Source organism: Grammomys surdaster, unplaced genomic scaffold (assembly GCF_004785775.1).
Source record: "Grammomys surdaster isolate TR1022 unplaced genomic scaffold, NIH_TR_1.0 165, whole genome shotgun sequence".
In the NCBI taxonomy this organism is placed as follows: Eukaryota; Metazoa; Chordata; class Mammalia; order Rodentia; family Muridae; genus Grammomys; species Grammomys surdaster.
The window spans coordinates 8,745,288-8,768,103 of record NW_021604613.1 but is presented as its reverse complement, the minus strand read 5'-3'; the positions used below and the strand labels follow the sequence as shown (position 1 = coordinate 8,768,103).

Below are 22,816 nucleotides of genomic sequence, written 5' to 3'. Positions count from 1 at the left end.
GAGGCAGGCCAGGCAATCTAGCTGAATCTGATTTCTAGGTTTAGGAAGAGATCTTGTTTCAAAATAAACAAGTTGGAGAATAATTGAGGAGGATCACCTGTGTGGACGTATGGCTTCCACATCTGCGCATACATGCATCTGAGTATGCCTGTGCACACATGTGAACACATCATACACACACGCACACAAAATGATTGAACATGCATGTACACACACACCCCCAACAGTAACATGCTTCGTTTAAAGTTGTAGCAGCTAGAGTATTTAGGTGGACCCAATTTAAAGGAGATACTTATAAAGTAGTTTAAGTGGCAAAAAGAATTGATTTGATCATGGAAAGGTCTTATCCTCACTTTAAATTATAATTGATAACTGGTTCTAAGTGAAATTAAATTGCATTTCCAGTTAAGTTTATGTGAAACTTTCTGACATATACCAGTGACATATATCCATGGTCAGGGATTATTTTGGGTGACTGGTGAGAATTTCAACCATATGTGTTTTATGCTTTTATGAAGGTTATGATCCATATAATCTAAGAATAATCCCCTATATGAATAATAATAAGGAAAACTCATTTTGTGTGTTGTATATGGTTTATGGCATTCATAATATTTGTCTACTATACCATTTTAAAGTTCTTTAATTTATGTTTGCATTGAATCTGAGTTGTATTAATAATAAAAGTGATTAAAACAGACTTATTTATTTATTTATTTATTTATTTATTTATTTATTTTCTAGAAAATAGAACTTCCAAAGAAACTGACAAAGCGTTACCCAGCATATGAGTTATATCTTTATGGAGAAGGATCGTACGCTGAAGAACACAAAATTCTCCCTTTGACAGGAATTCCTGTTCTCTTTCTTCCTGGTAATGCTGGAAGCTATAAGCAAGGTAGGTAGTGAAAGAAAAAGTTAAAGCTGTAAAATTCAGCTCCAGACTTTGAATCATGTACATACTGCCAGAATCAAGTGGTGTAAATGAAAAGCTTACTCTGTCAAGTACTGTGTTGAACCTACTGGGAGAGAGACCCATGTACATGCCACTTCCTTCAAGAGAAAGCAAACACTAAAATAGAAGGAAAAAAGAAGAGTTGAACACTACTTTGCAAAGAGGGAGAACAATCAGATGGCATAGGGTAGGGTAATAGATTATATAGGTATTCAGAAATCAGATGGTGTAGGGTAGGATGAATAGATTATACAGGTATTCAGAAATAGGAGAAAGGTTTATGTTGGAAATGAAGTTACTGAGAATGGAGTCTGAAGCATTCAGTGGGGAGATAAAATCTTAAATTATGTTGAACAAGAGAAGAAAAGAGTAACTCTCCTTGGGTAGAGACATGCAGCAGTATGGAGGGATTACAGAATGGTGGAGAGAATGTCAGAGTTTCTGGCATAGCAGCCAGATATCCCAATCTGTAAGTAATTTTGTTTACAAAAAAATCTGCTTCAGTTCTTATAAACATTGGAGGAATTGTTATATAATGAATCCAGACTTGTTTTAACATGTATGGTAATCATATGTACTTATTGTTCATCTACAAAATATTTGTGGAGTATCTACCATAAGCCAGGGAGTATACTAGGTATTAAATATCCAGATAGAAGAGGACGGTACTCATCAAACACATGTTCTTATTGGGAGACAGCCATCAGTAGATGTTCCAGTAATACTAAAAGCTATAAGAAATAAATAAGTAAAGTACCGAGGGAGGCAGAAGGTAAGTAGTAGGAATGTGGCTTGTTTAGATGAGGTGATTAGGAAAGGCCATGGCCAGGAGAGCTTGAACATAATTTAGGGAAGTCCTTGATACAAAAATGTGTTTGCACTCAGGACGACCATGACTAGAGAAAAATGAAGTTAGAATGGAGATATGTGTGTCCGTGTATTTACACACACACACACACACACATGCACACACACACATGCACACACACACATACACACTTGGAAAGGCTGCTGAATATTTACTTGAGAGGCATGTGAAACATGATGCTTTGGGTAGTCTGATTTTTTTGTTAACTATCATGCTTGAAATGATACATACATACTTACCGTTGTTACAAAGTGAACTACAGAGAACTAGAACTTCAGTGAAGAAGTAGAAGATTGCCAGCATCCTGGAACCCCCCTGAGTTCCTTCATGATTAAAGCTTTCTTCCCTTACACACACACACACACACACACACACACACACACCTACTTCTACAATTCTAACTTTAAGGTGATAATTTTTATAACTTTCTTTGTAGTCTTAATACCTAAGTGTTCTTCCCTGGTATACTTTATTGCTTTGGGAATGTTTTTAATCTTTATAATGTATAACCATCAACTATGTATTCTTTGTGCTTGGTTTCTTCTAGTTTATTTTGTCTGTAAAAGTCCTCAAAGTTACTGTACGAACAATAAACTGTCCATTTGTTTAACACTATATTGTTCTTTTGTAAAATTTTTATAGAAGATAATTTGTATAATTTTCCATTATTTTTATATTGGCAATTGCAAACACTGTCCTTCTGCTTACATCGTAGAGCACATAAGTTTCTGTACGTGTAGATTTATCCTAGTCGTACTAATTCCCCATCACAGGTTTTACATATCCTCTCACCTTTACTGAGTACACTGATTATATTCTTATAATTAATATATGATGCTTTCCTTTATACTACCTGTTTGACAACACTGAAATTGTGAAATTTAAATTTTCACGAATCTAATAAACACAGTTTACTTTTTGAAAAGGACTAGTATGGCTCTGCTTTGAAGAGAATATGCTATTACAAGGCAAGAGTGGAAGCAGGAAAGATGCTTAAACATCATGTGTCATCAGAGAAAGGCAAATCAAAATACAGTACCGCGCCCTACAATGATAAATAAATGGCTAAAATAAAAATGACAGATAGTAGCAAGTGCTAGCAAAGACATGGAAAACTGGAATCCTCACACATTGCTGATGGGATGCAAAGAGATGAATTAGTGGTGCAAATGCTACAACATGGATCGACCTTGCAAACATCATAAAAAGTGAAAGAAAGCAGTCACACAAAGTCACATTATGGGATGATATCATTTATCTGAAATGCTCAGAATAGGCAAATTCATGGAAACAGAATAAGCTGGTGCATATCAGGACTAGGAATAGGAGCAGAAGCAACAGGACTGGGAGGATTTAACAGTGTCTACTCATGTGGTTGAAATACTCAGTTATACAGTATCGAGGTTATACAATACTCACTAGAGGCAACGAATGCACTAAAATCCACGGAATTACAAATTTTGCACAGGGTGACTTGTATAATATGTGAATTATACCTGTTCTTTTAATTAGGGTGTGTGTGTGTAGAACGAGTAAGTTGGAGGGTTAGGGATCATTCTCCACCTTTTCCTTTCTTCTTTCCTTTATCTGTCTTTTATTTTATTTTATTTATTTTATTTTAATGATCTCACTGAACCTACAGCTCTCAGATTTACCTTGAAATCTGTCCAGCAAGCCTCCAGGGTCCTTCTGTCTTTGCCTCCTTGGTGCTCGTTGTAGATGCCTGGGTTTTCACATGGGTTCTGGACTCCTAGCCCAGGGTCTTCATATTTGAACAGCAAACACTTCACCAACTGAGCTATAGTCTCAGGTCCTCATTTGGTACCACTGGTGTGCATCACTCTGAAATAAGTTGTTTATATTCACGATGGGTTTATTTATTAAAAGCTTCAAGACAAAGTTGGCTGCTTTTCCAGGAGGTTTTGTATAGTGAGCCCTCTTCTCTTTTACTCTGCAGTTCGCTCTATCGGCTCGATTGCACTTAGGAAAGCAGAAGACATCGACTTCAAATACCACTTCGATTTCTTCAGTGTCAACTTCAATGAAGAACTGGTGGCATTGTATGGGGGAAGCCTTCAGAAGCAGACCAAGTTTGTGCACGAATGCATTAAAGCCATTCTCAAACTCTACAAGGTAGGCAAGAAATATGCAAAGCAGTAGTGTCAGTGGCTTTGTTTTTTTAGGGACACATTTGATTGTAAATAATACATTTGTTTATCTTGGAGTTGAAACAAAAACACAAAAATGGCAGAACTTTTAAAAAAATAATGTAATATCTTCAATTCAAAGCTAGTTTAAAGATCTAGGTTGAACTGAAACTTCCTGGTTCATTGAGAGATTCTGTCTCAAAAGACAAGGTAGAGGGCCAGGGAGAGGACTCAGCGGGGAAAGGCACGTGCTGTCCAGCATGATCACCCTCTCCCCAACTTGCCCCCTAATACATGTGCACACATGCCAAACAAATCAAAAACTAGAATGACTAAATTACTATCTGTTCAGTAGATTATAGGAAAAGACATTTCTTTGTGGGAAAAGGTGGACATTTTGAAGACTTTGGATTTCATCCTCTGCTCCTGCCCCCCCCCAAAGGAATTCCCCTAATGATAAAAGGGTCAATTTATGTGGGACAAGTGGGCCATGCAACCAGGCAGAAGAACTGGTGAGGTTGAAGCAGGTTCAAAACCCCAGGGAACCTTCAGAATTGAGAATGGTAGGTGTGGAACTAGCTCCCTGTCAAGCTCTGCCTGTCCTGGACCGAGTAACCATGGCACCCCACTGAGAGGACTGTGACAGCTGGTCACATAGCATAAAAACCTGGCATTCTCCATGATAATGAGGTATCTAGATAGGACCTAAGTGTTTAGCCAGTGAGCTTCCCTTCCTAGGCATTCCTTCCCATAGAAGGTGTTTAATCCCTGGCTCACCCTGAGTAAGATGTATGCATTGACATCTGCCATAAAATAAAGCAGTCCAGACAAACAAGGATTGTCTCCTTCATCAAGGATTGCTGTGGGGGTGGGAGGAGGCCTTTGTAGTAAAGAGCTGTGCCTCAGTCTTCCGGAGAAGGCCTTCTCTCCTCCAGCGCCTCTGTAATCAGCACTCAGTCAGAACTGACCAGGATTCAGTCTTGAAGCTCAGTTATCCCCTTCCTGCCCAGCACATAGGGGAAGCATGGACCCATGACTCCCATTCTCAACTCCTGGTTGTCCCCAGTGGCATCTGGGTATACAGGAGATTGAGAACCACATCATCAGTCCCAGATCTCACTGTTTCTTGCCTAGAAGACCGTGGGCTTCGACCCCTAATCACAGACTGTGTTCTGTCTCTCCTGAGTGGCTTGCCAGGGTGCTTCAGCACCCCAGCAGCAAGGCAGACACACAGCCCAACAAGTTTATAAAAAACCAGAAACCAAAGAAAACCTCTCAAATTATTAGTATGCATCTGATCCTTCCAAATTTACAAAGCAAAATCCAGTAGAACCAAGAAAAGGAATTAGCGTAATTAACACAAATAGCACTAGTGATTTCAGCCCTGTTCTAATCACTGATAAGAAAATCAGCAAACTATGGATTTGAGCACTTACTTCCCAGATTCTGCTATATAATGTTTATTGATAACTTTAAAACACTCTACTCGCTGGGTGGTGGCGGCGCATGCCTTTAATCCCAGCACTTGGGAGGCAAAGGCAGGTGGATTTCTGAGTTCGAGGCTAGCCTGGTCTACAGAGTGAGTTCCAGGACAGCCAGGGCTACACAGAGAAACCCTGTCTCAAAAAATCAAAACAAAAAAAGAAAAAAAAACAAAACAAAAAACTCTACTCAGCTATAGAAATACTCTTTTACAATACACAATGAACATTTACTAAGTTGTGTTCTATGCTAGGCCATGTGCTGGGTTGTGGATATTAATAATCTTTAAAATACTAAAACCATGTAATGTATTTCCTGAAAATAGCAAAGTTAAAAGTAAAAAAAAAAAAGATTTTTTTTAAACTGTTATTTCTAGATTACCCAAAGTTTTTAAAAATGAAATTTGAAGATACTGTGAGCTGAATTAAAATGAAAATGCATATATCTTATACAGGTACAAAGTTTTCAACTAATAAAATGAAATTTAGAGGAGCGATAATTTGGTTAAAAGCAATACTGTTTTGAATACTTAGAAAAGAGTAAGCTTTCAAATCAATGACTTAAGTTTGCAGCCTTTATAAGCTGGGGAGAAAAGAAAGTTAATAAAGTTAAGTAAAATAAGAAAACAAGACAAAAGTAGAAATTAAAGAAATATAAAACAACAGAAAAACTAACTTCTGCCAACAGTTGATTCATTAAAAAAGGTCAACAACTTGTAAATTATGGCTAGACTGATATTAAAAATGAGAGAACAAAGTAACAATGTTAGAAACTAATGAGGATATATTTCTACATTTGGAGAGGGTGATACAGGAATATTATGCACACTTTCATACCTGTAAACTTAATAACTCAATCATATAAAGTTTTTGAAGTATTAGTTAGAAAACTGACAGATAAAATCTGAGTACTCCAGTATCTGTCAGAATTTCTTTTGAATTTGTAATTTAAAACCTTACCACCAAGCAAAACCTTAGAGCTCAGTGACTTTCAATCATGTGAAATTCTAGTTCACATTTAAAAACAAATACTGTTCTTAAAATAACAGCAGCAACAAAAACAATTTTCAAAAGAACAGAGGAAGAAAAAGACTCAGTTTTCAGTTCAGTGTAGCTCTGACAGCAAAACTAGAAAGGGACTTTTAAAGAATAAGGGAGATAGAATTCCATTTTAGGAAAAAGTAGACAGTGCAGCAGTCAGTAAAAAGAAACTAAAGGATTAATATTCCTCAGGATCATAAATATAAAAATTTCAACCAAATACCAGACTACCACACTCAGCAGTAAAAAGGTATAGTATATCATGACCAAATAGAAATTACTGCAAAAACCCTATCTGGTTCAATATCTAAATATTGGAGTCAGTATATAGTCCAGCATAGGATCATCTCTGCAGCTGAAAGCCATCTGGCCACACTAGCACCAGTTCATGACTTAATGTATAGAAAAAGGAACATAAATTCAATGTAGGAGGAATAGAATTTAATGATCTCTTCCTACGTAATCAGAGTGTTAAGGGGAAAAATTATCCTCTTTAGGTACAGGTAATAACTGGTAAGGTTATTTGTCAAATAAGATAAATACATGTCATCCACAGTAAACAAAGTTCACTCTTATATAGTAGGCAGGTTTTTTTTTCTATTTTTGCTTTGGATTTTTCTAATGAACACATTAAATTTATAATGCAAGTAATAAGTATTTTTGAGATGAGATACTAACAAAGATTTCTATTATAAGCAATTACAGTAGGAGTTGGAGGACAATTGAATCTTGTTGAGTGTATAAGATACAGGTATGGAAAAGAACATTCTGGGCAGAGAAAACCTTATTCATCATACAATTCCAAATAAATACAGAATTACACAAAACCAAAAGGCCAGCCTGGGTGGGTCAATTAGATTGTACCAATGTAGAGACAGTTTTAGTGGTCTTCCCCTTTTATCTAGGGTGGTGTGGGAAACCGTTGGGCAGGTTTTTGGAGAGAAGTGTCACTCGTATTTAAACTTCAATAGTATCATTCTGGTTATATAGGAGGATAAACTGAAGGGCCATAGAATAGGGGCAGGGAAACTAGGTAGGAGTCTATTGAAGTCTCTTTGGCAAGAGCTAATAGTATTTAAATTAAGTTGATAGAAACTGAAGTGGTGAGAAATGAACACATTGGTCTTAGGATTAGAGGCTGAGGCAGCAAGCTTTGCTGGAAGATTGCAGGTTGAAATTCTGTTATTTTGTCTTTTTTTTTTTTTTTTCAGAGCTGAGGACCGAACCCAGGGCCTTGCGCTTGCTAGGCAAGCGCTCTACCACTGAGCTAAATCCCCAACCCCAGGTTGAAATTCTGTATGAAAGAAAAACAAGAACGACTCCAGATATTCTGTCTGGGCGACTGAAGACATTGAATTACATTTGATAAGACTAGGTAGAAGATATTTTGGGGCAGCACAATTTAATTTAAACAGGTTGACCTTAAGATGCGTAAGGTATTCCCAGTATAGCAATTGTGCAAGAGTTGTCCAATTGAGTCTAGAGCTGAATAGATGGATGGATAGGCAGACAGACAGACAGACAGACAGACAGACAGATAGATAGACAGACAGACAGGATATCCAGTTGAGATTAGTTGGGAATTAACACTAAATACATGTATTTAAAGCCAGGGGAATAGATGAGTTTATCAGTGTGGCCAAGATCAGTAAGTGTGTGTGTGTGTGTATAAAGAGAAAAGTCAAAGACCTGAGGCCCAGGCCATTCATTTAAGAACTGAAGGAAATGCAGGAGAGCAGCACCAGAGACTAGGAGGGAAAGGGAGCACCCATGGCTAAGAACAAGAAGTAGGGCTGTAGAGGTTGGCCCTTACCACAATGAGCTTTCTCTGGGAGACCATCCCCAGGGTGGTCAGCTTGCTAGTGGGATTCATAGGATTCGGTTTATAACACACGACCGTCACATAGTGAAAGGACACAAAGCAAACTGGGGAGAAGGAAAAGCACACAGGACAAAGTCTGAAAAGAGCAGGTGCGAGCTTCCAACAGTCTCACGGGTTGGGCCGACATTCTTACTTCATTTTGCTCTATCAGCAGTCTGCGATGTGAGAAACAATGCCTTTAGAGTCTTGGTGTCCCTAGTTTTCATTAGAGGCCAATTCTGACACTTTTTGCATAACATGTACAAGAATTCTAGCCTGGAGGACAACAGATACTCATCATAAACCATACGATTTCCATTGTGGGCACTATGAACTATCCAAAGCAGTGGTTCTCAACCTTCATAATGCTGTGACCCTTTAATACAATTTAATACAGTTACTCATGCTTTGGTGACCCCCAGCCATAAGATTACTTTCATAATTTTGCTGCTATTATGAATCATAATGTAAATATCTGATATGCAGGATATCTCATATGTAACCCCTGTGAAAAGGTTGTTCAGCCCCCAAAGGGATCATAACCCACAGGCTGAGAACCACTGATCTACAGGTGGCAAGAAGCCTTGCAACATATAAGGACCCAGACTATACTCTGCAGCAACCTTGCTTTTAGTTCGTTCTGAGAGTAGCAGACTTAGCCTCGTGTGTCAGCTTTTTCTTGCACAGTGACTGGGGAAAGGTACATGTGAAGAATCAATGCTGGGGAAACAGGCCCAGGTTTAGTGGAAACACTAAGGAGAACAGTGAATGCAAACTCTTGTTTGTGTGTTTTTGAGATGATCTCACTATTAGTTCTGGCTGGCCTAGAACTCAGTCCATAGATCACTGGCTAGTCTTGAACAGATACCTAGCTTCGCTGCCTCCCCAGTGCTGGGATTAAAGGTTTGTAACACCACCCCTGTTAAACAAAGCTTATTATTGTTTTAAAAAAGTAATTAATTTCATGGATGTGGATATTTTGTCTGCTTGGATGTCTGTGCACTATGGGGGTGCCTGGTACCTTTGGAGACCAGAAGAGGGCATTGGATCTCCTGGGACTAGAGTCACACTGTTGTCTTCATCTGCCATGCAGGTGGTGGCAGTTAAACCCCAATCCTCTAGAAGAGTCAGGTGAGCTTAACTTCTGAGTCATCTCTCCAGCCCCAACAAAGATTATTTTTAAGCAGTACTTCTTTAAAGAATTGCATAACCAGTGAATAAATGTTTAAGATACTATTTTATTTTTTTAAGCTAAAATGCACTGTAGAGAAATAATTTGAAGTAAGAGACACCATACGAAAGTACATTGCAACAGCAGCTATAATTGTCTCATTCTTTAAAACTATTTTCAGTGCCAAATATTCTGATTTCTTATACACTATACAATTTAATATTCTTATTTATTTACATCTCAAGCACTGCCTCCCTTCCAGGTCCCCCCACCACCAACTGAGACCCTTCTTCTGTCTCTCCTCCACTTCTCCTCTGAGAGGGTGGGATCCCACTGGGTGTCCCCCTACCCTGGTACATCAAGTCTTTGCCAGATTAGGTGCATCTTCTCCTGAGGCCAGGCAAGGCAGTCCTGTTGGGAAACAGATATCACAGTCAGGCTACAGCTTTAGGGAAAGCTTCTGCTCCAATTGTTGGGGGACCCATGTGGAGATGGAGCTGCCCATCTTCTGCATATGTGTCCAGGGTCTTATTCCAGCCTGTGTGTGTCCTTTGGTTGGTGACTCATTCTCTGAGAGCTCCCAGAGGTCTAGGTTAGTTGATTCTGTTGGTCCTTCTGTGGGGCCTTCAGTTCTTCCCCTAAGTCTTCCATAAGAGCCCCCAGCCTCCATCCAATGTTTGGCTGTGGGTATCTGTATCTGTTTGAGTTACCTGCTGGATAGAGCCTCTCAGAGGAGAGTTATGTTAGACGCCTGTCTGCAAGCATAACAGTATCTTTAATAATGTCAGGGATTGGTGCTTGCCCATGGGATGTGTTTCAAGTTGGGCTGGTTATTGGTTGGTCATTCCTTCAGTCTCTGCTCCATCTTTGTCTCTGCATTCCTTTTAGACAGGACATATTTTGGAATGAAAGTTTTGTGGGTGCCTTGATGTCCTTACTCCTCTACTGGGGGTCCTGCCTGGCTACAGGAGGTGTCCTCTCCAGGTTCCATGTCTCCACTGGTAGGCATCTTGGTTAAGGTCACCCACATTGACTCCTGGGAGTCAATCTCAGGCCTCTGGGACTTCTTAAAGATTCTCCACATCCCCCCAACTGCCACCTCTTGCTGCTACAGATTCCATTCATTCTCCTGGCCTTCTGGCTCTCTCTCTTCTCTCTTCCCACACCTGATCCTGCCTTCCTATGTCCCTCCACTTCCCTTCTCCCATGCAGGTCCCTTCCTCAATCTGCCTCCTATGACTATTTTGTTCCCCCTTCTAAGTGTGATTCAACATTCTCGCTTGGGCCTTCCTTCTTGTTTAATTTCTTTGGGTGTGTGGGGTGTGTCATGAGTATTCTGTGCTTTATGGCTAATATCCACTTATCAGTGAGTAAATACCATGCATGTCTTTTGGGTCTAGGTTACCTCACTCAGGATGATAGTCTCAAGTTTCATCCATTTGCCTGCCAAACTCATGATGTCCTTGTTTTTAATAGCTGCATAGTATTCCTCTGTGTGAACAGACCACATTTTCTGTGTCCATTCTTCAGTTGAGTGACATCTGGGTTTTTCCAGTTTCTGGCTATTACAGATAAAGCTGCTATGAACATAGTATAGCACGTGTTCTTGGGGTTTGGTAGAATATCTTTTGGGTATATGCCACAAGTTATATAGCTGGGTCTTCAGGTGTTTCCAGTTTTCTGAGAAACTGCCAGATTGATTTCCAGAGTGGTTTTACAAATTTGCATTCCCACCAGCAGTGGAGGAGTGTTCCCCTGTCTCCACATCCTCGCCAACATGTGCTGTTGCTTGAGTTTTTAATATTCTAATATATATTTAATATACTCAGACCTCAGATTGTAAACAAGCTAACAAATTAATACAAACATGATTCACTAACTCAATTCCAATTTTAGTTTGGAAAACTACAACCAAAACCTGCTAAAAGTGACACAGCACAAAAGAGTCTTAGCATACTGTTTAGAACTGTGTGAAGATGGATCTTTCTGTCTTTTGAGGGGTGCCTCTTTGGCTTATCTTTGCTATTGCCCATATACAAACAAAAGTACTAAGTATTTTTCTTAGGATGTTAAGGATTCTATCATGGTGATTTTATTTTATTCGTCTTTGTTTAAAAACAGGGTCAAGAATTTGCTCCTACAAGTGTAGCAATAATTGGTCACTCTATGGGTGGCCTTGTAGCCAGAGCGTTGCTTACACTGAAAAATTTTAAACAAGATCTGATAAATCTTCTTGTTACACAAGCTACTCCTCATGTGGCCCCTGTGATGCCGTTAGATCGTTTCATTACAGGTAAGTGCTCTGACATTCAAACCGACCTTCTCTGGTCAGGGTGAAGCAAGCAAGTCTTTGTAGCTATTTCCATTAGAGGTTTTGTTGTTGTTGTTGTTGTTGTTTCTTGGTTTTGTTTTTTTTTTCTTTCTGGCTTTGACAATTACTGGAGGATAACCCCTTATCTACTCTTCTAACTGCTGGCCTAGCTACCTCCCCAGCAGTGTACCCTAGATACTTTGTTTCTCCTGGCCAGGTTCTCATGGTCAATCTGCCCTCATGGTGGCTTCCTCCTCTCCTCTTTTTTTTCCTCCTTCTTCTCTTCTCTCTTCTCCATTCCCAACCAGGTAATTCAAACCCACCTGCCTCTAATCCCTCCAGTAATTGCTTATAGCCAATTTTATTTAAATAACAGTTTTAAATCAAGGAATGGGCTGCACAACAAAAGCTTGTAAAGGTGAGAATTCAAGAATTCACTGTACGGCCTAGATCTTCTAGTACAGAATTTAGCATTACAATACATAGCAACAGACCAAACCTCAACAATTCTCCTTTTTTGTCTAAATAAAAAGATTCTTTCTCATAATAATAAACAACAGGGGCTGGAGAGATTTAGAGCACTGACTGCTCTTCCAGAGGTCCTGAGTTCAATTCCCAGCAACCATATGGTGGCTCACAGCTATCTGTAATTGGATCAGATGCCCTCTTCTGGTATGTTTGAAGAGAGTGACAATATACTTACATACATAAAATAAATAAATCTTAAAAAAATAATAAACAATATACAGTAGGAACAATAGTGAAGTTATTATAAAAATTATTAGGTAAGAGTTACATTGAAAAGTTCTTCTAGTCTGGATTTGGCAATTTTGGAGAAAGTATTCTATTATCTATCGTATCCTGGTGACTTCAGAGTTCTGTATGTAAATCAGTTCCTAACTTGACTTGTAGTAAATACCTTTATAGACCTAGAACGTCTTCTTAAATCCTAAACAACTTAGTTAGACAGTAAGACTATGACTTTCTAATCTTTAAACCCATCAGAGACCTGAGAAAGAATAAATATTACCTGACTATGCAGAGATCAGACAATGCAGCTTCCAAAAATAAAGAAATGACAGAGGCGGCTGACCGCATAGATAGTCTCCAATATTTTCTATAACGTTGGAGCATCTGTCTTTAAGCCTTCTGGCCCAGACTGTCTGAGAGACCTTTTGTGAAGCAGGAATTATGAAGCAGGAATTGCTTGCCTTGTCTTGGCAGAGTTTGGCAATTGACTTCCCTGCACCTGTTGGTCCTCTGGACAGCATGCTATCTGCAGATGAAGTTAGGGCACGCACTCTCTTTGCACTGTGGCTAGCTTGCCACAATTGAAGCAACTCCATGTGGAGGCTTTTTGGTGCTCATCATCTTCTTCCAAGTCGAATTGGGTGCTGCCAAGAGCCGACATGTCTCAACGTCTAAAAGGCCTTAAATTAATAAAAACATCTTTAAATCTGTAGTCTCTGAGTCTCTGAGGTTTTTGAAGACTATCTTTTCATAGCATATCTGAACCAGCAAATATTGCCTGTTTCCAGCTACTTGCTATCTGTACAACCCAGGGCTTGTATTTCTGTGATTATCCAGACTACAATTTAACATGACCATGAGTTTGATTGACTGACTGTTAAACTTGCATTACTTACTTATCACAAAAAGTTTGTAATAGCAGCTATTAAAAGACTGGGGCTAAACCTTGTAGTTTTAAGTGAGTTGTATATGCACAGTACCTGTGTAAGAATCGAAACATACATATGTTATGTTATAACAAGATTAAACTTCACTTTTGTATCAAATACAAAGATTAATTCCAGTGAAAGCCTTTAACCTATATCAATATATAAAATTCTGTGCCAGTGTAACAAAATATAACCATATTTTTGTATCAAAATATAAACTTCTGTGCCAGTGTATGGAGTATGGATATATATATATATATATATATATGCATGCACACACACACACATGTTTAAGAGTAGATTTGATAATCTACTCCTATTTGTCTACTTTATATTACTATATCACCCTTCCTTTCAAGGTTCTCCCCTAGGGTCTATGATGTATCTAGCCATAGGTTTCTTGCCCCTTAATGATGCAAGTTATGTGTTCTTCTTGTGGAGCAGGACTTAATTTTGATCAGAAAGTTATTGGTTACTCTCATGATGTTCCTGCCACTATTGCAGCAGGTGGGCGTGTCTTTCCAGGGCAGTCACTGATGTAACTTTCAGGGTTCACAGCTGGGTATGATGGATAATTACTTCTCTCCTTTAGTAGGGTGCACAGCATCTCTTAGCACTAATTAGAGATAGCTGCTAGGGATGAAGCTTCCAGGTCTGTACCTGCTGATTTCACCATCTTCTATAACTCAGTCATGTGGCCTCTTCAGCAATGGCAGCTCACTGTCAACTAGACTCTTACATTTGCTACACAGATATTATACCCTTCAACTGCGTCCTCATCCCTGAAGAATGTATTTTCAATACTGTCAGGTTTTAATTGTTCTAAAGAACAGAAGTGATTCACCTCTAAAACTGCATTCTTAAACCTAGGGTGCTTTTCTTGAGTTATAGGAAACCTGTTTTCTTCCTACTTTCTGATTTCTTATTTCATTAAGTCAGAATTACAGTGGAAAAAATATTTAAGTAGTTATGGGTTTTAAGCCTTTATATATACTTTTATATATATAATTTAATATATATATTTTTTATATCTTTATATACATAAATTTATATATAATATACATGTATATTATATATAATGTATAATGTGTATTTATATATATATATATATATATATATATATATATATATATATATAAATATATATATATATTTTTTTCTTACTTTTCATACCTGAAGTGAAAGATTGCCTGGACACTAATCACTTTAAATTTACTGCTAAATTTAATGGGTAAAATCCTAAGCATGAGATTTTCTTCAGAGGTGTAATCCTGAAATGATTATGGCACAGTCCTGGTGGTTGTAGAAACTTAAATAATAACATGTGGTAATGGTTATCCAAAGCAGGGTTGCTAAGCCTTCAAAAACTGGAACACTTTTGTGATGGGGAAGTGTATGTCTCTTTTTTTTTTTTTTGAAGACCACTTTATCGAGGGTACTTTATATACAAAAATGCACATATTTAATATATACAATATCATGGGATTGAACACAGAATATATCATGAAATTAACACACTAATGTCTACAGCTCCTTAGCAAAATTTTTGTGGTCTTTGGAAGAGCATGAGGGTTTCTTCGTCATGATTTGTGGAGCATATTCGGTAAAGAGATTTGTTTGCATGTGAACTTAATGAAAGGTACAGTTTGGCTGTTTTTTCTACTGACACCTTTAGAAGTCTCAGTATTTGTACTCTGATTGCAAACATGGGAATATATGTAAGTTTCTCAAAATAGGGAACTATGAATAGCATTATTTATAGACCAAATAGCTTAAGCAAAAATACCGGTAAATATTAATATAATAAGTATCGTTGCGTGAAATGGCTTGTTTTTCAGAGTTTTTTTTTTTAATTTCCTTCCAGAGTTTTATATGACTGTAAACAACTATTGGATTTTAAATGCTCGGCACATAAATTTGACTACACTTTCTGTGGCTGGAGGATTCCGGGATTACCAAGTTCGTTCAGGACTGACTTTTCTACCAAAATTAAGCCATCATACCAGTGCCTTATCTGTTGTGGTAATTATTTTAAAGATTTTACATAGTATTGTATGTACTATTATATGTACTATTTTACATAGTATTATATGTAAAGATTTTACATAGTATTATACACACACACACACGTACATGCATTGTGTGTTTCCTTGTCTTCTCTAGTCCATTTGGTAATGTGTTGCTGTCAATATTTCTGTATCTCTGGTGAAAATATTTTACTTACAGAATTTTTCCACAACTGTTTGTAGTAGAACTTGACTCTTCTCTTAACTCTCAAGTAGTTTATAATTTTTCACATTTTTATGTATGCTATTAAAGTCAATTAAGAAGTATCAGTTTTTATGTTTACCTCAGCAGTTAAGTTAGACTTATGTTCATTGGGTCTAGAAAATTGATGAGTTTAAGACCATAATTGTGTTTGTAGCATAAGTTAAATTGCTATAGTATATTCCCATCTTAAATATAAATGGAGTTTTACTGTGTAGGTCAGTAAGTCAGTGAGTGATTTTTGATTCAGGGCCTGGGCTGATGCCAGACTCCCATCTGGAATACTTTACTTTCAAGATCATGTTAGTGATCACCAGTTCAGCTGATGAAAAACCAGAATTGATTAAAGCACAATGTTGAAAAGGTACCCATTATTTCTGCTCATACACCAGTAGAGAACATCCGGCTACTTCCTAAAGCAAGAGAGGCCGAGGGAGTTAGCCATGCGATTTGTTGTAAAGAATGAATGACATTTAGTAGACAGTTAATGGTTCTATGAACAACCAATCTTATAAAATGTATTCATTTTTATTAATTACATTTGTTCTCTGACAGTGTCATAAAAATGTAATATATTCTGATTATTCCCCAACTCCTCTTACCTCCCTCCCACCCAGCTAACCACCTCCTTCCCCACAAATCTATTGTGTAGTCACATCTGTTTTGGTGTGTGACCCACTGAGTTTAACAAGGGCTATCTGACCATGATTTTAGATCTATCCTTTAGAGCCTGATGATCTCTTATCTGTAGGTACACAATTGCTCAGCATCTGTCAATAGCCAATAATTCAACAGGAGAGCCTCACGAGTGACTCTTCCATCCATAGATGACTGTTGACAGAGCTGTTCTTGTATGGCCCCATGTCAGTATCCATGGCTAATGTGGGCTTGTGCTTGTAGTGGCTTATCCTTACAAGGTGGCTTTTCACAGCTGCTCCCCTTGTAGTGGGTTCCCAGTTCTTTCTGTCCTTCCTTCGCAGTGTTCTTTGAGCTGTAGAGGAAGGGAGGGGTAGTGTCGCCTTTATTAAGTCAAAGAAAATAAAGCACTTTTATATCCTTGATAATGGTAAATGCTGCCTGCTAGTACCTGAGCTGTTACTCTGCTCAGTAGCTAATAAAATCTTACAACCACAGAAAACTTTGATTGTCAGGATTTTTAGTAATTTATTAGCAACAGTTCCCCAATATATAAAGGACCCATAAATTTATAAATAAAAGAGATGGGGAGGAATAAGAATTATAGAGCGTGGAAATGATCAGTATATATTATGTTAATGTGTGGAAATGTCATAATCAATCTCCTTACTTTGTGTGGTTAATATATGCTAATAAATATTTCTTAAGCACACTCCCGGTTACAAAATAACATCTTAGAATGCACCAAGTACTAGTTTACTCAAAACTAAAATCCTAAAATATCTATTGGAACTTTTTTAAAAAATTATTTATGTATTTATATCCCAAATGCCGCCCCTCCCAGTCCCTTTTGCATTTTTGTAAAAGTAAAAGAAAGAAAAATCCTTATGTAAGAAAGCTCTGGTATTTAATACGATTCTTTAATAGGATTTCTTATTAAAGGAATGTTAAGGTCACCTTTTAAATTGTGTTTTTTAAAGTGTTAGCTGTTAAACTCTAGCATAGGATCTGTGTTTATGCTCATTTTTAAAAAGTAATAGAAGCTTTAGAACCAGAAATGACATTAGTTACATTATGTAGGAAATAATATACTTGGATCATCTTTTGTAAAAATTAATCATTTTAATCAAAGAATTAAACAATATAGTAAAGTTAACATCATACATCTCTAAGTATTAGTCTGAAAAATCCAGCAACAGGAAATTGTAAATGTTCTTGGGTTTAATGCTTTTCCTTTTAGAGCTCGGCAGTGCCTAAGACCTGGGTCTCAACAGACCATCTCTCCATCGTGTGGTAAGTCATAAATTACATTGGTGATTTTGATGGTGTTTCTTTCTCACTGATGCAGTAATTGGTTTGCTATCTTTCATAGAATTTGACCCATAGATGAGTCCAAAAGTGAAGGATGAACAGGGTTGAGAACTCAAAACTTGGTTCTTGTCTGTTTGACCATGGTTGCCTTGTCAACCTGCAACATCTTCTGAAAAAGTTAGATCACTCTGATTGTCACCAGCATCAAATACTAAATTTAGATTTTGTCATAGCTGGGCAGTCAGATGCGCCTGCAGAGACCCTTCTGAGCTCCTGGCCAATCACTGCACCCAGATACAGCTAATGTGGTGACGGCTGCTGGGAGCAGCCGTGGAAACCAATTAGAGACTAGATCTATACCTAATATATAGAAACGGAAGAGATTGCATATGGATCAAGAAAGCAAAGGCTCCAGTGTCTAGCTCCTTGGGCTATGGCTTTAAGAGTCTTTTATTCTGGCTGGAGAGATGACTGGTTAAGAGCACTGGCTGGTTTTCCAGAGGTCCTGAGTTCAATTCCCAGCAACCACCTGGTAGCTCATGCCCTTCTGTAATGGGATCCGATGCCTCTTCTGCTGTGTCTGAAGACAGCTACAGTGTACTCATATACATAAAATAAATAAATCTTTTAAAAAATTCTTTTATCCTTTCTTCCTCTGCCTGCACAAGCCACAGTGTCTTCAAGCCCCACACAGTGCAGGCATGTAGGGGGAAGCAGAAATATCGAGTGCCTGTAGCTGGAAGTCACATGGGCGGCAGAAAGCATGCTCTGCTGTCAGATACCCAGAAAGATTTAATTTGCTGTGCTTTAATATGTTTCATCCTTAATATAAACACTTAGTAAGAATGATCTGTTGAATGCCTTTTAGTGTACAGCATTAAGGAAATATAATATACTCCGTTAACTAATAGAATTGTGCATATCTGAATCGAAACTGTCAGTTGACAGCTTGTGGGAGAGGGAGAGTCACTGTGGTGTGAGGTCTGGTGTGGTAGAGTCCTCATTACCTCTGGATTACCCCGCACTCATGCGTGTATGGGTGGGATTAGCTGGATTTAGCGAGTTAAAAAGTGAACTAAATTTAAGAGGAGGACATGAAGTTGGAAAGGAGGTGTGGCGTGGGAGATGAGGGAAGGGTTGGGGAGGAAGCGAGGGCTACATACGGTCAAGATGTGAAGTTTTAGATGAGGCAAGGATTGGGGAAGAAGCAAGGGGTACATATGGTCAAGATGTGAAATTTTCAAAGAATAAAAAAAGTATGATGGTTTCTAACATATCTTTAGTAAATAAATGCCACACTAGTAACAATTTCAAATAAAAAAATATGTGTTTTAAGAAAATGTTATGTGCTTCCTTTATTTTTTAGGTGTAAACAATTGCAGTTGACTACAATTCGAGCGTTCTTTGATCTTATTGATGCCGATACCAAACAAGTATGCATTGTTAAACTGAAAGCTTATTTTAGCAAAGTGAAAGCTTTTGTTAGTACTAATAGATTTAATTCATTTCAGCATAGATACTAAGAGAAACCTGGACCTTATATCAATTTAGATTAGTTCTGAAATGGAAATATCTTCATATCTTCTGGTATGCTGTGCACACCATTAGTTTAGGAAGCGAGGAAACTAAAGAGCAAAGGGTCCTTTAAATCTACCCTTAGCTCTTTGAGCAGTTCAGAGTTTCATACATATTTCTCCAGCTTTTATCTTTTAATTTAAGAAAAATATTTATTACAGACTAATAATTTTTCTTAGTAATGTATTTTGAACTAGGTTCTCTTGAACCATGTTGTAAAGTTTTCTTCAGCATATTAATAAGATCAGAATGTATGCAGGTTTTCGGTAACTCACGCTCACGAGAGACTTACCTGTGTACTGCCCAGGTTGAATCATTTCTGTAATGAGATCTCACATTTCAATTCTTCAAACCTGGTTTCGAGTTGTTCAGTTAACAGAGCACAGAAATCACCATGCCCTGTACAGAACAGTGTGTTACTTTGTCACTTTCTTACCGACTGCTGACTGGGTTGTGGTAGGCATCGTTTCAGCATAATTAACAGGCTTGTGTTCATTAGCTTCAGGGTCTTCTGTGAATTAGGAACAAGCTGCTATTATTCATCTTAAACTGTCTTCCCTCAGGTCATCTTGCAGAGTATCTCTGTTCTGTTGGAATGGTTTTAAGAGCTGAGGCTCTGGATTCTTCCTCCTGGAGAAAACATTAGTGTTTGAGATAGTATGTTTTCATTACAACAGAGCATTGTAGCCCCGAATTTTAATAGTTGAGTAACTTTAAACAGATTATTTCTCTGTGCCTTAGTGGTTTTTTTTTTAATGCAGGTACATAACTACCTTTTAGAGTTTTTGTGAGGCTTAGAGTTAATAGTGTATTGTTTTAGAACAGTGCCTGGCTCAGAGAGAGTAAATGTTGAGTGTTTATTACTCAAAGTAATGCTTCATCTAATTGTCATGATGTAAATGATCTAGACTATATTGATGTTCTTTCTAGATAACTCAAAAGCCTAAGAAGAAATTGTCTGTTTTGAATCATCATTTTATAAGACACCCAGCTAAACAGTTTGAGGAAAATCCATCCATAATTTCTGACCTAACAGGTTTGTGGTAGCAGCCTTTAAAGTAGAACTTTTCATTATTATTTTTGATAAATCTGTTATTAGTACAGAGTTAGTATTTGGTACTAGTGGGAAATTGGAATACTTCAAATATTATGGTTTTATTATTACTGATTTCCCTATCAGGGTGCTAACAAGTTTTTGGTTTGAAACAGTAAAATAGAAAAGCAAATTGTAGGATGCTGATAAAAGTTTTGTGCTGGAAATAACTTGATGAATAGAAAAGTTTTGGAGTTACATACCCTTGTTTTTCCTGATAGTCACGCAGGCTGTATTATTTATAGCATCCTTATTTCTCAGTCATTTACTCTTCAAACTTCTTTTGAGTTACCAGCACATTATTTCATTGATAAATTTGCTCTTAAGCATACACCGTGTTTGTCATTTAAATGTTTTGCATGGAAAAAGTAATCTCATTTCATTCTATTGAGAATCCCATTGAGCTAAAGATGCTGAGTAGGTTTATAATTCTTACCTGATGTGAACACTGGTTGCTGCTAAGCACAAAGAGTCAATTCCTGGATTTTATCTCTTAAAGTAGCTGGTATAGGACCATTTGTTTGTTATTGTTAGTAAGTATTTATCAGAATTTAAAAAAGAAGGAAAATTTGTAATATGGAAACAAAATGAGGCAAATAAAATTAATTTCCTTCATATTAAGGGACATCTATGTGGGTTCCAGTGAAAGTGTCCAGATGGTCCTATGTGGCTTATAATGTAAGTATTCTACAAGTGTATTTTTGTCCAAACTTATTCTCATAGTTATCTTTAAAAGTTAGGAACTTTTAAGAACAAATAACATCTAATTTTTCCATGATTTGGTAAGAATGCCTTAGTAATAAATATTGAATCTGTTAATTTACCTGTTTTATCATAAATTTGGACCGTTTTTCTTTGTTCAATTTGTTTAGTTAAGGATCCAAATGAGGCTTATACATCCCTGTTGGCTGATGTGTCTGTATTCCTCTTCAGTATATTCTTAACTCCTATTTTCTTTGAAAATTATTGACAAAATATTAGTCACTTTTTAGTGATGGAATTTCATGTTAGTTCATTTTGCTGACTGCATTTCTGTGGTCATTCACTATATTCTTTTACCAACTTTTCCTATGATTTACGAACCTTTCCTATGATTTAGTAATTAGATCTAAATGCCTGATGGATTGTATTTTTATTAGGTTTTCCCCCCCTAGAATCTCTAACCTGAGACATGAACAGTTGGCAGGGAATGTCTGGATGAATTAATTTAGTACGCAAAAATGATCACATCCTATCTCTCTTTCACTTACTGGTTAGAATACTTCACAGAAAAATTTCCCCTTATCTACGAAGTTTGTCAAAAGTAAGACAAATGTCACAGGAAAGGAAGCTCCGTTCTTGTGTATTGTACGTGTGTGTACTGGTTGTGGCTGTTAGAGTAGTGAGTTAGCTTGTTCACATTCCCAGGGTGTCTGCTGTCAACTCATGGATAGGAATATGTTTGCACTCACTGAGTTCATCGAATCTTTGCCTGACAAGTTGAAGCCATCCCAAGTTTGTCTCCTTAATCTTTTCAGTACAGCTACTTAGTTGTGTCTGTTAGTATGCCCATTCTCCAGATGAGTGCCATACTATGAGTGAGTTTGCTATTTATTTAAGGAATTGTTTCATTCATGAAACTACCTTCGAACCAGAATCTGGCTATGGTTACTAGGTTGTTGATTATACAACCTTTTCAGTAGCCAGAGTGATTGAAAGCTCAATTTTCACAGCCATGCATGGTGGTGCACACCACACCTTTAATCCCAGCACTTGGGAGGCAGAGGCAGGAGGATTGCTGAAAGTTTGAGGCCAGCCTCGTCTATATGGCAAGTTCTGGACCAGGCATTGCTATAAAATGAAACCCTGTCTCAAAAAAAAACCAAAAAAACAACAAAAACAAAATAAAACAAAAACAGCAACTATAGGTAAATCATCACACTCAGATGCACAGACACTGACGCAGTCATAACCTCCTGCCTCCTTATCCTTTACCTTCCAGTCCTAGCCAGCTGGTTCTTAGTAACAGCAATAATGTGATAACTATTTATTCTTGTTACCATGAGTTTAGAATGATGAAATTATTCATACATTGTACTTAAATTCTTTTCTCTCTTTTTTAGGAATCTGATAAGATTTACTTTGCATTTCCTCTTGCAAATCATAGAAAAGTCTTCACTCATGCCTATTGTCAGAGCACCATGCTGGTAAGAAGATCAGCATATCTTATTTAAATTTGAAAGCTGTTATTCATTCTCTTAGTTTCAACTGATGGTCTAATAGAATTAGCTTTAATTGTCATTAAGTTGAGTCACTTAGAAACATTTGTTTTGAACAGTGTTTTGATTGAAAACTATTAAGCACAGTTCACCTATAACTGATAATGCTCTCTTAACTTCTACTTGAGTCTTTGCCCTGTTCTTCTACCTTAGATTTACTG

The 22,816-nt window shown here is 37.4% G+C and overlaps 1 protein-coding gene across 2 annotated transcripts in view; it reads left to right on the top strand.

Moving 5' to 3' along the window:
- The window catches only part of Pgap1 (post-GPI attachment to proteins 1), an 80,712-nt gene that overhangs the window by 5,318 nt on the left and 52,578 nt on the right, over positions 1-22,816 (top strand). For both annotated transcript variants that reach the window (XM_028765586.1, XM_028765587.1), the window contains exons 2-10: positions 745-898; positions 3,781-3,956; positions 11,646-11,817; positions 15,379-15,536; positions 17,659-17,711; positions 19,096-19,162; positions 20,235-20,340; positions 21,020-21,075; positions 22,500-22,583. In XM_028765586.1, the coding sequence (XP_028621419.1) occupies positions 745-898; positions 3,781-3,956; positions 11,646-11,817; positions 15,379-15,536; positions 17,659-17,711; positions 19,096-19,162; positions 20,235-20,340; positions 21,020-21,075; positions 22,500-22,583 (1,026 nt within the window). The remainder of the gene's footprint in view (positions 1-744; positions 899-3,780; positions 3,957-11,645; positions 11,818-15,378; positions 15,537-17,658; positions 17,712-19,095; positions 19,163-20,234; positions 20,341-21,019; positions 21,076-22,499; positions 22,584-22,816) is intronic.